At 35.6% G+C, this 16,343-nt stretch overlaps 1 protein-coding gene across 2 annotated transcripts in view; it reads left to right on the top strand.

Annotated features, from left to right (window-relative positions):
• CEP85L (centrosomal protein 85 like) overlaps window positions 1-15,798 on the top strand; it is a 228,405-nt gene extending 212,607 nt beyond the window's left edge. For both annotated transcript variants that reach the window (XM_062186677.1, XM_062186675.1), the window contains exons 11-13: window positions 4,290-4,397; window positions 6,704-6,935; window positions 11,169-15,798. In XM_062186677.1, the coding sequence (XP_062042661.1) occupies window positions 4,290-4,397; window positions 6,704-6,935; window positions 11,169-11,332 (504 nt within the window). In that variant the 3' untranslated portion in view covers window positions 11,333-15,798. The remainder of the gene's footprint in view (window positions 1-4,289; window positions 4,398-6,703; window positions 6,936-11,168) is intronic.
• The last annotated feature ends 545 nt before the right edge of the window (window positions 15,799-16,343 follow it).

The raw sequence follows: 16,343 nt of genomic DNA, 5'->3' as shown, positions 1-16,343 counted from the left end.
CTCAGAACTCTTGAATATTGTTTCGTTTTTTCCAAAGTAAACATCAGAATTCTTACACTGACTTTGTATGTTATTTTTATCATAGGTAATTACTTAGGGGGGTGTGGAAAGAGGTTGGAGGGAGGGAACATTAGCAATTAAATTTTGAGATACATTATACAACTATTAGAAATTTAAGAGAAAAATCAATATAATTAGTATATAAAAATCAAGTTGATCAAGTTCAGTAAATCCATACATTATGATTCCTGCATTAGATTTCCAGAGTTCATTCCATACACCCTGGAAGGTCTATCCTTCTTTCAAGAGGCCTGTGAACTGCAATACATTTTTTTTTTTTTTTTGACAGGCAGAGGGACAGTGAGAGAGAGAGACAGAGAGAAAGGTCTTCCTTTTGCTGTTGGTTCACCCTTCAATGGCTTCTGCGGCCGGTGCACCGTGCTGATCCGCAGGCAGGAGCCAGGTACTTATCCTGGTCTCCCATTGGGTGCAGGGCCCAAGCACTTGGGGCATCCTCCACTGCACTCCCGGGCCATGGCAGAGAGCTGGCCTGGAAGAGGGTCAACCGGGACAGAATCTGGCACCCTGACCAGGACTAGAACTAGGATTAGCCTGTTGAGCCACGGCACTGGCCTGCAATACATTTTTATAATACCAAATACCAATAAGTGATTTGCTTCTTTCACTGAGTTCACATTTGCCCTGAATTTACAGAGTAAAACTAGCACAGATCAAGACAATTGCACCAAAATGATGTGCTAGACTAGATGACTTTATAACTTTACTCTCATAGTAAAATCAAACCAAATAAAACAACATACACACAAGAAAAACTAACTTTAGAATGTTTTTAAGGAGACAGGAACATTTTTCACTTCTTTTAGTTTTGATTTTCAGTACTTTTAAGTAGTGTATATAAAGAAGTGGGAAGTACACAGTTTCATTATTCACTTTGTGTGACTTAGTACACAGAACAGTTTTTGGCAATGGTTTTTGCTCTATGACTGCATAAAATAATGTATTTGTAAGATGCTTGTATGGCATGTGTATATATAATTTGTGTATGTGTGAACTGCTAATGTAAGTTTTCTTTCAGAGTATTTCCTCTTACGTTGAGTATGCAGTTTATATAGAATCTGTTAGCTAAGACACATCTGGCTTTCTTTCCTTAAGGGCGTTTCTGGATCACTATATCAAAGCAACAGATGTGCTTAAAACCACTTTTCAACTTCATAATGATCACAATAAATACCTGTAAGTTAGTAACTTAGCAGAATTTTTAAAAATAATATTAGGAATTTAAGAGATTACAAACATTACAAAATTAATGCAGATTTTTAATTTTACTGATCCTCTGCATGTTTAGTGAGGCATAAACAGATTATTATTCTAAATTTCAGAAAACCTAACATTTCAGAAAATGAGTCATTTCATATATGCATACTAGAGCATTCTAGTTTTGAGCAATTATGTTCTTAAAATCTTAGAAGTTTCAAAATGAAAAGTTCTTAGCAAAATAATATACATTATTCATTTTATAGGAAAAATTAAAAATTTCTATCAAGTGTTCTTAATAATAGGTAAAAATACTTTATGCAGATAAAATTAATAACTTATGGAGTTATATACCACAATAAACATATTGTGCATTTACAAGTACTAATGTACATTTCGAGAGCTTATATGAATTTTAAGTAAAATGCCAAAAAGGTACCACTTGCATAGGGGCCAAGCACTTGGGTCGTCCTCTGCTGCGTTCCCAGGTGCATTAGCAGGGAGATGGATCAGAAATGGAATGGCGCTCACGTGGGATGATGATGTTTCAGGCAGCAGCTTAACCTGCTGTGCCACACACCCCAGAATGGTAAAAAATAAGAGAGAGAGAGAGAAAGAAATGTATTGTAAACTGCCTGAATTACACTTCGTTTTATAGACGTAGCTTAATAATCAAGTTTTGTTTCAATTTTAATCTCGTTAGCCCATTCTAAGCTTAGTAGAAATTTTCCTTTTGCTTCCTTTTAACCTCAACCTTTAAGCATGTGCTTTTTTCATACAACTTAGGAAATGTAATTAATGTTTTAGGTAAAATGTTGCTGTTAGAAAGCTATAGCACTCATACTTAGTATAATCCTGAAAATGGTACAGCATTTTGTCCTTTTGGGATCAAAATATCTGTGAGCTCTTTCCCATATTAGCTTCCCTTCAATCCAATCAATAAGATATGTTAAACTTGTTGTTATTTCCCAAATCTGATTTTCCGTCTTATCATAAATGACACTGCTGGCAAGGATTTCAGAGTTACTCTTATGGAAAAGATGTTCTATTTCCATTACTGTTACATAGGAAGATACAGTCAGATTTACTAGCCAATTACTAGTGACATTCAACATGACTATTAATTGATAAACATATAACCCACTGTAATCTCCTAAGGAATTATATCGCCAATTTTTGAAACATATCTTGGATTCAATTTTATTGTTAAAATGGCAGTTTTAGAATAGTTTATTTATGATGTCTTTGTTTTATAATTCTAATAAAGAGTTAAGATCTTAGAAGAATTCAGGTTGAATTCTGGATTCTAAAACAAATAATCTTATCAGGCCAGAAAGCAAAGATCTTCAGCAATCTAAACAAATATCTTCATATCATTTGATCAAAAAATAGAGAACTCTATAACTTTGTGCTGTGTCATTTGTTTTTATGGACTATAAAACGAGTTTTACTTGGAAGGAAATATAATTGTTTATAGAGTTAGATTACTTTGTATTCAACTTTTGAGTTCACTAATAAAATTTTTTCATGGTTTAGCAGACAAAATTTAAAAGAATCAAGTCTGAGTCTCTGTTGCTGAGAAAACTGCTTTATATTTACAGGCTTATCTCAACTGATGGTGCTCTGTCCTCCTTTTCCTTCAGAGATAATGGGAGGAAAGGACTTCATAGTAGATCATGTGCTGTTTAGGTGCTCAATATACTGAAGTATTTTCAGAAACAAGACTAAAATGTAGACCTGGAGGAAAAAATTATATCCTTCCTCTGGTCACAAGTTTATTGGCTTTATAATCCAACAAAAGGAAAAAGTTGATTAAAAAACAAAAAAAAGCATGGTGCCAGTTCACGTCCCATCTGCTCCACTTCTAACTGAGCTCTCTGCTATGGCCTGGGAAAGTAGTAGAGGATGGCCCAAGTCCTTGGGCCCCTGTACCCTCGTCGGAGACCTGGAAGAAGCTCCTGGCTTCTGGCTTCGGATCAGCTCAGCTCTGGCCGTTGTGGCCAACTAAGGAATGAACCAGCGGATGGAATACCTCTCTCTCTCTTTCTCTCTGCCTCTCCTCCTCTCTCTGTGTAACTCTGCCTTTTAAATAAATAAATAAATCTTTAAAAAATAAAAAAAAGGCTGGCGCCGTGGCTCAACAGGCTAATCCTCCGCCTAGCGGTGCCGGCACACCGGGTTCTAGTCCCGGTTGGGGCACCGGATTCTGTCCCGGTTGCCCCTCTTCCAGGCCAGCTCTCTGCTATGGCCCGGGAAGGCGGTGGAGGATGGCCCAAGTCCTTGGGCCCTGCACCTGCATGGGAGACCAGGAGAAGCACCTGGTTCCAAGCTTTGGATCAGCGTGATGCGCCAGCCGCAGCGGCCATTGGAGGGTGAACCAACGGCAAAAAGGAAGACCTTTCTCTCTGTCTCTCTCTCACTATCCACTCTGCCTGTCAAAAAATAAAAATAAAAAATAAACCCTACATGTCACTAGTAACTACAGAGCATAGGTAAATTTTTCTTTAGTGCATAGCTAAAAAATCGGAATAAATAGCCAAATACTCTTTCTATGCTGCTTTGGTGTGTAGACAGAATTTTTTAGAATAGTATCATGTCTAGATAATTTGTAATTTTATGATGCAGTAAAAAAGATTAGCTTACCAAAATTCCATAATAGACTTTGATCAGAATTCAACATCGTATTCACTTCTTGGAATACTGTACACCAGGAGAAAGGAGGTTTAGCTGTGTTTCAGATGATAAAAAATAAGGATGATCTTATGAGCTTTATTATCTTACATCTTATGAAGCATAAGAAGAAAAATAAATAGATGTGTTGCCAATATACTCGTAATATAATTGTAGAATCAATAAATCAATAAAATAAGAGTTGTTTGTAATCTAGCATTAAGCAGTAACTTTGGATTTGACATGTTTTATACTGATTAAAAATTTTTTTGATGAAGTTGGTGTTTTTTCTTTTCTTTGGAGTCGTGTTAAAATGCTGTGCTTTCCAATTTTCCTTACTCTAGTCAATGCAAGGAAAACTTTCCAAAGAGAAATTGACAACTCAAAAGATGATGGAAGATCTGGAAAGGAAAGAAAGAAACCTCCAGAGATTAACAAAAGCACTGCTTGAAGTGAGTAGAAGAAATTCAACTTATTTTCAAAGGACAATTTACTACCTATTTCAGTAAATGCTTATTTTGTAAATATTAATAGAACATTTTTAAGTTGAGGATTTGATTTGGATGTGCCAACTTATTAAATCCACTAGATTTCTTACCAAATGATAATAGAAATATAAACTTACTTATGTCTTAGAACATAATTTCACAGATTTGACTACAGCAAAGTCAAATGTTTTGTAAGTCAATAAATAAGGCAAACATTGAAGCTAAGAAACATGACATTTGAAAATCTTTAAGGAAGGTGCAGTGTTGGCACCTAATGATTAAAACACATCATGTGTTCTCAGTTAAGTAGTTAAGTATTTTGTGTTACACAAAAAATACATATTTTTAGGTTAAACTGCCATCACAACATTTTGTTTCTAAGTTCTTAAGAATGTTCTTCGGCTGGTGCTGTGGCTCACTAGGCTAATCCTCCACCTGCGGCGCCGGCACACTGGGTTCTAGTCATGGTTGGGGCGCCGGATTCTGTCCCAGTTGCTCCTCTTCCAGTCCAGCTCTCTGCTGTGGCCCGGGAAGGCAGTGGAGGATGGCTCAAGTGCTTCGGCCTGCACCCGCATTGGAGACCAGGAGGAAGCAACTGGCTTCGGATCAATGCAGTGTGCCAGCCGTAGTGGCCATTTAGGGGGTAAACCAGCGGAGGGAAGACCTTCCTCTCTTTCTCTCTCTCTCTCTCTCTCTCTCTCTCTCTCTCACTCTCACTGTCTAACTCTGCCTGTCAAAAAAAATAAATAAATGTTCTTCAAAAATATAAGGATATTTTCCTGTATATACGTAATACCATTTACACATCCAAAAAGAATTCCTTAACACTTCATAGTATTTTGTTTATATTCAAATTTCCCCCATTTATTCACTAACTATTTTATATGTGACAGTACTTCAAAAAATTTATGGAAATGGGATTGTGAGTTTATTTCTGTGGGAAAAAATTGAGATCCCTTTATAGTTTTATCATAATATGCATTTTCCATAAACTTTTTGAAAATCCTTGTAATAGAATCCAATGTTCTGTCAAGAACCATACATACATTTCATTGTTATGTCTGATAAATCTAAAGTCCCTTTCTACCCCAGGATATTGACTTGTTGAAAAATATCTGGGCCTGTTGACTTGTAGATTGTCACTCCTTCTGGCTTTTTCTGATTGCTACCTCATAGTGTCATCCTCTGATTTATCCCATGTGTCTTGAAAATTAGAAGTTAAAGCTAAAGCCATCATTAGGTTGATACCAAACTTTTTCAGCATGAATACTCTGTAGGTATTGTGTATCAGATTATATAGTGTTTGATTATCCCTCTGTAGGTGACACACAAAGTGATCTCACAGGGTTAAAAGTAATGACAGCCTGATTCTTTTAATTGTAAAGTTACAACCCCTGCAAATAACAAATAACTTAGATGACTTATGCAGTATGTCAGCACTCTTTCTCTCCCTTCATATTTTTTAGCATCCACACATGATCAATGCCTAGCTCATTAAATTATTACTGACTTTTTTTCCGAATTACGTCATTCCTTTTTACATTTATTAGCTGGCATTCATCTAGAAGAAATATTTTCCTCATCACTTCAGGCTTTTTGGTTATTCTGAAATACATTTTAAACTGGAAAGCTAATTAAGCTTATGTTTAATTAGCAATTTTCATGTGGAGGTGAAATGAGTTTTCTCTGTAATAAATCATGATTTCATATTGATACGTCTAGTTCAAATTTAATAATTCAGATTTTTTTTCTGTTTTCTTTCTTTAATTTTCTACTTTATTTGGTTCCTGAAACTTTTGGTTCCTTATCACCATAACAACATGCATTTTTTTTTAATCTCAACACACAAATAGTTTTAGAGTAATTAAATGACTATTGCTACTGACAGTAAAACTATAGGAAGTGTTTTCAAATTGCTTCATAGTCCTTTTATCCTTGGATTAAATCTCATTATAGAAAAATGTGCACACAACCAAGTTGGTCGTTATGTGAGATATTCACTTAGAAATGGATCTATAAATTGGTACTGTTTCGTCTCAGGTTTAACCCAGAGCATTAGATGACATAGAGAAACTACTTTGATTTAAATTTATTCTTTTTCTAGAATTTTCCCCATTGTTTTTATGCAGTTGAATTTTGTTAGTGTGACTATAGTTAGTATTACTCTACTGTTTTGTTGACAGATTTGCAGGAAATATTAACCTATAAACGGCTTTTGAGTACCTTTCCTGTTCTGACGATCTGGTTTTTGTTTTCTTTATCCGTTGCAGAACCAAAGACAAACAGAAGAGATGTGCCCTTTACTGGATCAGGGCCAGGAAACAGACCAGTCTAAGCAGCAGACAGTGCTTTCCAAACGGCCACTGTTTGACTTGACTGTGATTGATCAGCTGTTCAAGGAAATGTCATATTGTTTGTTTGACTTGAAAGCATTGTGTAGTATTCTTAATCAACGTGCTCAGGGCAAGGAGCCTAATCTTTCATTATTACTGGGTATCAGATGTAAGTGGCTGACAACTTGTCCTTATTTGATTCTCTAAAAGAATTAGAAACCTGTCTTCATGAATCAGGAACTTTTGACTTTTTCCTGTGTATTTTTATGATATTCTTTCCTACTTAATTTGTAACTTTCCAAATATACCAGTTACTACTTGCTAGAATTGACCTCATTAAACTTACAGTGGTGAGCAGAGTCATAGCTGATGTGGACTACCACATGACAGATTGTCTGGAGATGTTTCCTATGCTGAATCTCTAAGTGCATGTGACAGTAGTGGTAGTTAAGTCTGCATTCCCAGTTACTCTTCTAAAAGTAATGATTCTGTTTGCTTTCATGTGGTAGTTACGTATCTCAATAAGCTGGCCATATGGCCTTTGATAAACTATTTGTGGGAAGATACTCACGTGCTTTGCTTTGTATTGAGTTTGAAATGGTTGTTCCTTAATGTGAGTACAATTGTGCTCACCTTGAGCTAGTTTTCATGGCCTGCAGATTTGCCCATGTTGTACATACCTGTGGCTTCACCCCGTCAGTGTGACACCTACACACTCTTCAGCTCTTCCTCTATACGTAATTGTGAGAGCTGCCACAGTGATATCCTAGTGTCTTTTCCCTTCTGTGCTACAGTAGTGGGAATGCTCATTTCTCAAAGTTCCACATTAGCAAAACATTGACATGTTAGTCTCCTTTTAAAAGAGAAAAGAATTTCAGTAAGGAGACAATGGTATAAGTTTTTGGATCAACATTTTATATTGAGTAACAGCCTAATAATAATATAGTTCATATGAAATTGTAGAGTGGGACTGGTTTTGTTTACACTTTCATCAGAAAGAAATCTCCCATCTTACATCATAGTAGGTATTTTGGTAGATGAAGTAATGTTCTTGATCAAAGTTTATCACTTGCATGAAACATGCCTGTACTTAGCTATGTCAGAGAATTTTCTCTTCTACTTCACAGATACATATATACATATATGAGTGTTAGAGTGTAAAAAAATCAATGTTAAAGTATATTTACTCAATCAGTAAACATTTTTCAGTTACCCTCTCTGGTCCTAGTACTAAGTTAGGTGCTGGTAACACAGATAGTATGAACAGAGCCCTTGCCCGTATGTTAAAGAAATAATACAGCATTATAATGAATGCTATAATTTAAAAGTGGACAGAAGATAGTGGGAGCATGCGGGGGTTAAAAAGCAACGAAATCAATTTAGGGTGGGCAGTGAAGGCTCCATCAAGTAGCTGATGTTTGATGTGGATCTTAGAGGACAGTCTTGCCAGGAGAACAAGGGTGGTTTTGTTAGATCTCTGAGGAGTAGGAAGCCAAAGCTCTCATACATTCAATTCATTTTTGCCACCAATTTACAGTTGATCACCCCTTTAATTATTTATAGTCTCCTGCGTGCTCACTACCCTCTACAGCATTTTTTAACATTGTTAGTAATAGGGTATTAGAGCTACCCTAATATATATATATATAAATATTCAAGAATTTAAACACCTCATCTCTCAACACTTCATCTCCTTCCATTCATTAAAGTGTAACTACGGGGAGTGGCCATTAACCTAGTGGTTAAGATGAGCACATTTCATATTGGAGTATTCCTGCCTGGGTCCTGCTTATGTAGACTCTGGGAGGCAGCAGTGATGATTCAGATAATTGGGTCCTGCCACCCATATGAGAGATGTGGATTGCATTCCTAACTCCTGGCTGTGGCTCTGGTCCAGTGCAGGCGTTCGGAGAGTGAACCAATAGAGAACTCTTTATCACCCCCTCAACCCGCCACTGCCAATTTCACTGTCTTTTGAATAAATAGAAGGTTTTAAAAAGTTAGCAGAACAAAATTTAACCACAGAAATCTTACCTTATGTTTGGCATTGTGAAAATTAAGCCAGCTGGCTAATTTGTCAAAAGTCACTGGGTTCTTTTAATCCTTTCCTCATGACTCCATTGACTTACCTGTTGACCCTGTGTCACTCCACCTTCTTCTTGCTGCCTTTGTCTCCATGATGTCATTCTCTAGGTTCTGCTTCTGCCTTGTGACTGCACAGCCTCAGTCTTCAGTGTAGAATTCCCTGCCACTTAGTTAGTGGGGTCCCCAGGAACCTCTTGTTGTGATTTTTATTTCATTTTTTTATTCAGTACTTTCTCTGAATAATCTTACCCATGTTCTGTTTTCTGTTATTTTTATACCTTTCCCCTATTTAGACATTTATCTCTTACCCTTCCTGGAATGTGTCTGTTACGCTAATTATATTCAGATCTGGCTGTTTTACGGACATCACAGAGCACCATGTTCTAAACACAGCCTACTTTTCTTCCCTCCCTAAACCTGCTGCTCCTCTTAGTGACACCACCATTCACTTGTTACCCCAGCCCAGATTTTATCCTCCACCCTAGTTTTTTCCTTCATCTGTGTGTGACTCATGCCTAATCCCTGACCCTTGATGATAACTGAACTCTATCCCCTTACTATATCTAATATTTATTCCTGCAATTACATCTCATTGCACTGTTGCTTTAATTTGAAGTTTCATAGCCCATTACCTGGACTGGTCTACCAACCATCTTGCTCACCACCCCAGCTCATTTTTCACGTGGTACCAGAGTGATTCATCTAAACCTTGAATCTGGCACCCTGAATGTTTTCGCTACCCTGTGATAGCGATAGGTAGCTCCTCACTACTCTCCAGCCTTATTTCTTGGCCCTTTCCTCTCATAATTTATGCTCTGCCATTTTAGAGCTGAATACTTATTTTTTGAAGCTTCTCAAATTCTATCTCACTGTTTTGTTTTCTGCCTATATACCATTGTTCATTTCTGCTTCCTTGGCCTACCCAGTGAATAAGTATCTGTCACCTCTCAAATTCTCAAATTAGGACTGGTTGTTTTCTTCATTTTGTGCGTCTGCAGCTGTGTGTAATGGTAGGTCACCTATAGCACCTCGCTCTGCTAATTTTCTTTTTTTATGATACTGTGCATAAAGCCTTGAGAGCAAGCTACCATGTTGTTACTTTGTTGACCTCAAAATCAAGCATGGTTGCTGGATCATGACAGATGCTCAGTTACCATTGAACATAAAAGTTACCTGACTCTTAACTCCAGTAAATTACCAGGGCCCATGAATGTACAAGTAAATTACCAGGGCCCATGAATGTACAAGGAAGGTTTTTTTTTTGTTTTTGTTTTTGTTTTTCCACAATCACTGGCTTCGCCTGCTTTTATACTGAGATATGTTTGCGAAAAGAGGAACTGGAGTAAGTAATGAAGAGCTAGCTGACTCTTCCAACCTTCAAAAAGTAAAAGCTAGCTGACTCATGGCCTTGCTTCCAGTTATTCAACCACTGGGCAACCATCAGCCTGATTCAGTTGTTTGGGATTGTGGGATCCCGACTCACACACACTCTGTCTTTCTCTCCATATATATTATATATATACGTACATACACTTGTACATACATACCATATATTTCAGAAATCAATATTTTCATGCCGAAGGTGGGCATTTCACCTAGCAGTTGAAACAAATCCCATTCCGTACATGCTCACATCCCACATCAGATCTAGAGTTGATAAAAACCCAGCTCAGTCTTCTGACTCCAGTATCCTGCAAATGCAGACGTTGGCAGGCAACAGTGATGGTTTGATTGATGGGGTTCCTGCCACCCACATGGGAAACCTGGATTGAATTCCTGGGTACCAGCTTCATTCACCCCCACACCACCACCTTTGTGAGCATTTGAAAAATGAACCAGCAGAGAGGGGTGCACTCTTGCTCTCTCTTTCTCTCTCCCTCTCCCTCTTAAAAAAAATAATTCCAATAAAACCTATTTTACAGTCATAAAAATTTAGCATACAACCTCTCAGTACACAAATTTTCAGATTTTGTCAGATGGGAAGAAGTGAATGCTTTAGTTGAGCTTGAAGAGGCATTAGAGCTTGACCCTTTTTGTTTTTGGAATATTGTCATCTATTCTGCATGTTGAATTTGTGTGCATCAATACATAAACTAAATAAATTTTACCATATTTTTAGAATGCCAGGTAAATAAAAATTTATTAAATTTTGAATGATGCCTAATTTAAACTTAAGCTTCCTTGATCAGTATAATGTATAGCATTATATATAATGTATAGCAAATATAATGTATAGCATTATATTTCCATGGTGATTAAGGTGAAAATCCTTGTTCAAAATAATGTGAGACATTCTTTCCATGCTTTATTTTCACAGCAATGAACTGTTCAGCTGAAGAGACTGAGAATGACCACAGCCCAGAAACACTCACTAAAAAGCTGTCAGATGTGTGCCAATTACGGAGGGATATTGATGAATTAAGGACTACAATATCAGACCGCTATGCTCAGGATATGGGAGACAACTGCATTACCCAGTGATCAAGTATTGGTCCCACAGCAATAATGACCCACTGTAAATGCTGCTGTGTTTCAGTTCTTCACCTTTCTATTTAGGAGTTACAGTGGGATGTTGCAAGTGACATATGACTTGCTTATAGATTTTTTTTTTTCCTGTGGATGGATTTGTTTAATTAAGGGGAAAGGATGTGAGGTTTTGAAGGGGGCTTGTCTGCTTAGGCAAAAATATCAAATTATCATTTGAAAATTGTGATAAAGTCTACAAGAAAAAAAATCTATATTCTCAAAACTACTGATTGGTAGGACCAAGCTGTGAAGAATGTCCTTCAGATAAAGGGGTAAGATTTCTTTGAATCCTATAATTTTGTGTGTTTGTAAGTGCATGTATGTGTGTGTGTGTGTGTGTACTTTATTCACAAAATTATAAGGATTTCATCTAAGGTCAAAGCAAAACTCCTGAGAAAGGCACACATTATTTATTTGTATATTTCTTTTGTGTAGAAGCTTGTGTTGTACTTTGGGATTTTTAACAGTTGGCTGAACAAGAGTTCCAGTAGCAGTGGTACAGCAGGCAAAACTGTATGTAGTTTGAACAATCACTGTGCTGAGATGATGAGGTTGTGGAGTTGGGTTGATGTTAGTACTGTAGATAGGTCAGCTGTTTTTCCAGAGTGATTGTCGTTTGCCTTAGAGGTATGAAATTTTGATATGACAATCTTTTTCATTAGCACTGTAATTTATTACAAGGAAGTTCATCTGAACTAATTTTAACATATCCATTACTATTTATAATTTTTATTTACATATTATATCTGTCAATATATATAAAGCCATATATAATTAAATGCAAGCCTCGTAAGGTGTGATATAATTAATGTCAAAGAAAGATTAACACAGTGACTCTGGAACAATAGCTTATTTATCCAGATCTCAACGTTTACATTTGACAGTTTTCTGTATGTTTTAAAATTGAAACTAAGAGAAAGCCAACACATATTCTTTGTATCTAAATTTACACTAACATAAACAACCTATACTTAGGTATTGTTAATTTCCTGTTACTAGATAAGGTATGTTAAAAACAGGGTTCTTCACAGAATATGAGATTGGCTAGGCTAGTTCTCCATGTGGAGTACAGGGTATTACTATGAAATGCAACTGATCATTAAATAGACACACAATCTTTTGACACTTCCAAGTGACTAATGTCCATGTTTAGTTGATATTTTGGAAAGCCCATGTATTTTTTGACCTTCAGAACATTTACATTATTTTGGGTGTGCTTAGTTATGGCAGAGTATTTTCCTCTATAAGTTGGTTTGCTTTCTTCATGTAACTAAGTCTTATTTAGTTCAAGACTACATAAGACGTGGAGGGATAAAGGATGAGTCAAACACAGTGATACTGTTGTGGGCAAGAGCAGGTTACATGCATCTTTTTTGCCAGGCTTTTGTATTGATACAAAGGCTGCTCCTAGAAAATATTTTTCTTAAATATTTTCAACAGTGAAAATAAATGTGGGACAAAGCCTTCAAAGAGACTGCCTAGAAAAACAGTTCAAACTTTTGGCTTATATACAGCTCTCAGTAAGTTGTTTTATGGTCACATGTGAGCAGTCAGTTGTCGTACATTTGTGAAGACGTCAGATTTCCCTTCTGTGCACTACCTGAGTCCTCCCTGCTCTTCTTACTTCTTAGGTTCTGGGCACTTAGATTAAGTCAGTGCTTTGTAGGGATTCTGCACCCCAAGTCCCTAAGCTAAGGAGGGATGTAGTCACTGGTCAGAACTTTACTTTCTAATGTGTTCATTGATTTTTAATGTTAGTGATTTGAAAATAATCAAGGAATAATGAATTTGTATCAAAAATCTGATGCAAAGAATTATGCCTTGCAAAATTAATTCCTGTGAAAATAGCCTTTACAGTATAGTAGTTAATAATATCTACAGATCAGCTGAAAGTGCACCATTTTTATATTGTCTTTAATAGAATCCCTGCCCCCTTACCAATATTTTGCAATAAAAGCACACTAAAATAATAGAACTGATGAGCAAACAATCACTCATTTGAATCCGCAGGTCCTTTAATTAATTCTCTCCAAGGTTTTTAATATATGTTTTAGTGTCGTTATAAACAAATTTACAGTCATTTATTTTAGTCTGTTGTAGAAACATTTTTGTTTTTTGGTATAGTTGGGGAAAATACAGTTTTATTTGTATTAAGTTATTTTCTAAAACAGAATACTAAAAAATTTTCATGTAGTGGAAGACTAAATACTTTTGATACATTTCAGTGTCCAACATGTGTATTTCTCATTTAAAAATTAGTAAAGGTGTGATAGTCTAACTTCTAATTACAAAATTTAATCTTTTAGAGTTTGGATTTTTGTGAAGTGGCCTTGCTAACAAATAGCCTCAGGGGGAATTTGGGGGAATGAAACTAGTAGTGTTCTACCTTGACAGTATTCAAATTTTGATTTTTATTTTTCTGAAGAGTACTCTTTCCCAAGACACTCTCTTGTGTGATGATGATAGTGCATTGAAAACAGATTTTATTGTTAGGTCAAGATGGACAAATAGCAGCACTGTAGTGTCTCACCCCAGTTTGAACTAGGATGTTCGTGGAAGTTAGTACAGTGACATATGCCTGAAATGAAGATTAACCTAAATTTTAAGGTAAATCTATTTGAAAGTTTCTGTAGATAATGAACCTTCTTTTTAATTATGCTTCTATGAATTAAATGTCTCCTTACGAGATATCTCATATAATATTATCATTAACCATTAGTCTTTTGCACTTTGAAGTTGATCTTACTCTGTGTCAGTCACTTTTCAGCAGAGATAAAATAACAGTTGTCTCAATGAAAGACCCAAATTACCTGTGCAGATAAAAATTAACTTTATTTGATGTCAGAAAAAATAGGGTGACTTGAGTTAAACTGTTAGTAAATTTTCAGTTGCATCTAATTTTAAAAAAACATAAATATGGCCTAGGTAATATACACCTGAATTTATTTTAAAATATGTGTGGGCCCTCTTTCTATGTGAAATAGAATTCAATATTTCTTGTTAGCAGTATTATATTTGACTGAAATATATTTTGTTTGTGATAATTTATTAAACTGAACTAGACTTATTTCAGTAATTTGGTAGAGATCTCAAGGGCTGTAAAGAGTTGTTAAAAATGAATGTTGTACAGTTCTGACTCACTAATAAGTTTATAAATCTATCATTGTGCAGCACTTAATAGCAGTCTCCTAGAGAATATTTTTAGAGGACTACTTTATTAATGAAATAGACTTTAAATACCAGTATTAGTTCATTGAATGACAAAATAGCTGCAAACCTGGACATATTTTTACATGGTATGGTTCAGATCAAGCACACCTTTAGTTTGGATTATTGGTATTCTATTATGTAGATTTCTATCATTGTAGATATGTAATTACAATAGTAAACAGTTCTCATAACCATGCTCATTCAGACTCTATGAAACTGCCATTAGCTGAGGCTCTCAGATCCAAAATTAATTTGTTTCCATTGTTGGCAGTTCTTTTCAGTATTCACAAAGCAAAAGAAATTTCCCATTTGGTATGAAGATGTAAATTTCCATCCTTACCCCAGAATGCCATGAGTGGTATATTGCTGTATGATTATATCATACATTTAATCATGAAGGGGGAAGATTTTGGATTTTTCTTATAAGAAATATTGAATATAATAAGAATATTGTTTCAAATCATTAAGTCAGTAACAACACTTTTGGACCTGCATATAGCAAGAACCTTTTGTGCCTTTTTGCTTGCAGTAAGCATTCATTTCTGTTTTACATGGCTATTAGAATGTTGATGATTATTGCACCTTGTTCTTCTGCAAATAGACTTAATTAAGGACTTTTTTTTTTTGAAGCAAGGAGCAGTTTTTCATTACTAAATGGGCACCCTAGTAAACATCAGAGGAGTTATCAGCTGTGTCTTTGGAGCCCACCCTTCCCTGTATAGTGAGTGGAAAACTTCTTTAGAATGTATTCATTTGTGTGTTTGTGTATGTACATTTATGAATAGTTATTTAAGTATAGAGACAAAATTTAGCATCACATTGGTGTGATGACAAGAAGTAGTAAGGTGCTAGGTGATTATATTAAAAGCACAGCAGAGTGTATAATCAGTCCCTGTGACTGGTGGTATTGTAAACTAGGTTCAGTTATTGAACCACTCAAAATACCTCATGTAAATACAGTGTTCATGACTTAACTGAAATACAGTTATTGTAAAAAAGAATGTGAAGCCACTGGTTGGCTCATGCCTTTGGATCTATCATTCTTGCCTCTTTTTTTTATAAAGGGGTTGTTTTTGTTCTTGGTTTTTAATAGCGTTACAGCTAGAATTTTGAATGCCAAAGTTCTATTTATTAAATTAAGAAAAAAGTTTTCACTGTTAACGGCTAGTATTTTTCCACTGGACTATTGTTTGTTGATGTTGAAATTTGTATTTACAGAGAAATAAATTTTTTAATTAAAAGATTTATGTCTTTCAAGTGTCAAATGTTAATATAAGAATGTATTTAAAATTCTAGACTCTCTGTTCTGAATTCTCAGTGGCAAGAATGTGCTGATTTCACTCTTGAGTAAAAAATTTTTATAAATATCCAGCAGAATGTTTGACTAGAACATGGTGGCTTCTGGCTTCTAAGTCTGTTACAATCTCTTTTCAATCTTTAAAAAACTTTCTTCAGACTCTTCCCTTTTTCTGATAATCAGTGCTATAATTATAAAGTTACCACTGTGTCTATTTCAGCTAATAGTTCTGTGCCCCCCTTATGAATTTCTAAAACTCCTGTTTAAGTCAGTCATCTTCGGTTTTCTCAACATACAAAATCTTGCTTCAGTTTTCCACATTTAGGCTAGTGAGCCAAATCTTTTTGTTCTCCCCGTTCTAATCAAGGATTAAACCCTAGTAAAACATGTACAAATAGCACCTTATTAAAAGGTTAGTATGACTATATCTTAGCTTTGTGGTTTGCTGGTCTAAGCCCA

Source organism: Lepus europaeus, chromosome 3 (assembly GCF_033115175.1).
Source record: "Lepus europaeus isolate LE1 chromosome 3, mLepTim1.pri, whole genome shotgun sequence".
Lineage (NCBI taxonomy): Eukaryota > Metazoa > Chordata > Mammalia > Lagomorpha > Leporidae > Lepus > Lepus europaeus.
The sequence above is the reverse complement of the archived record's forward strand: the minus strand, read 5'-3'. Positions and strand labels throughout refer to the sequence as shown.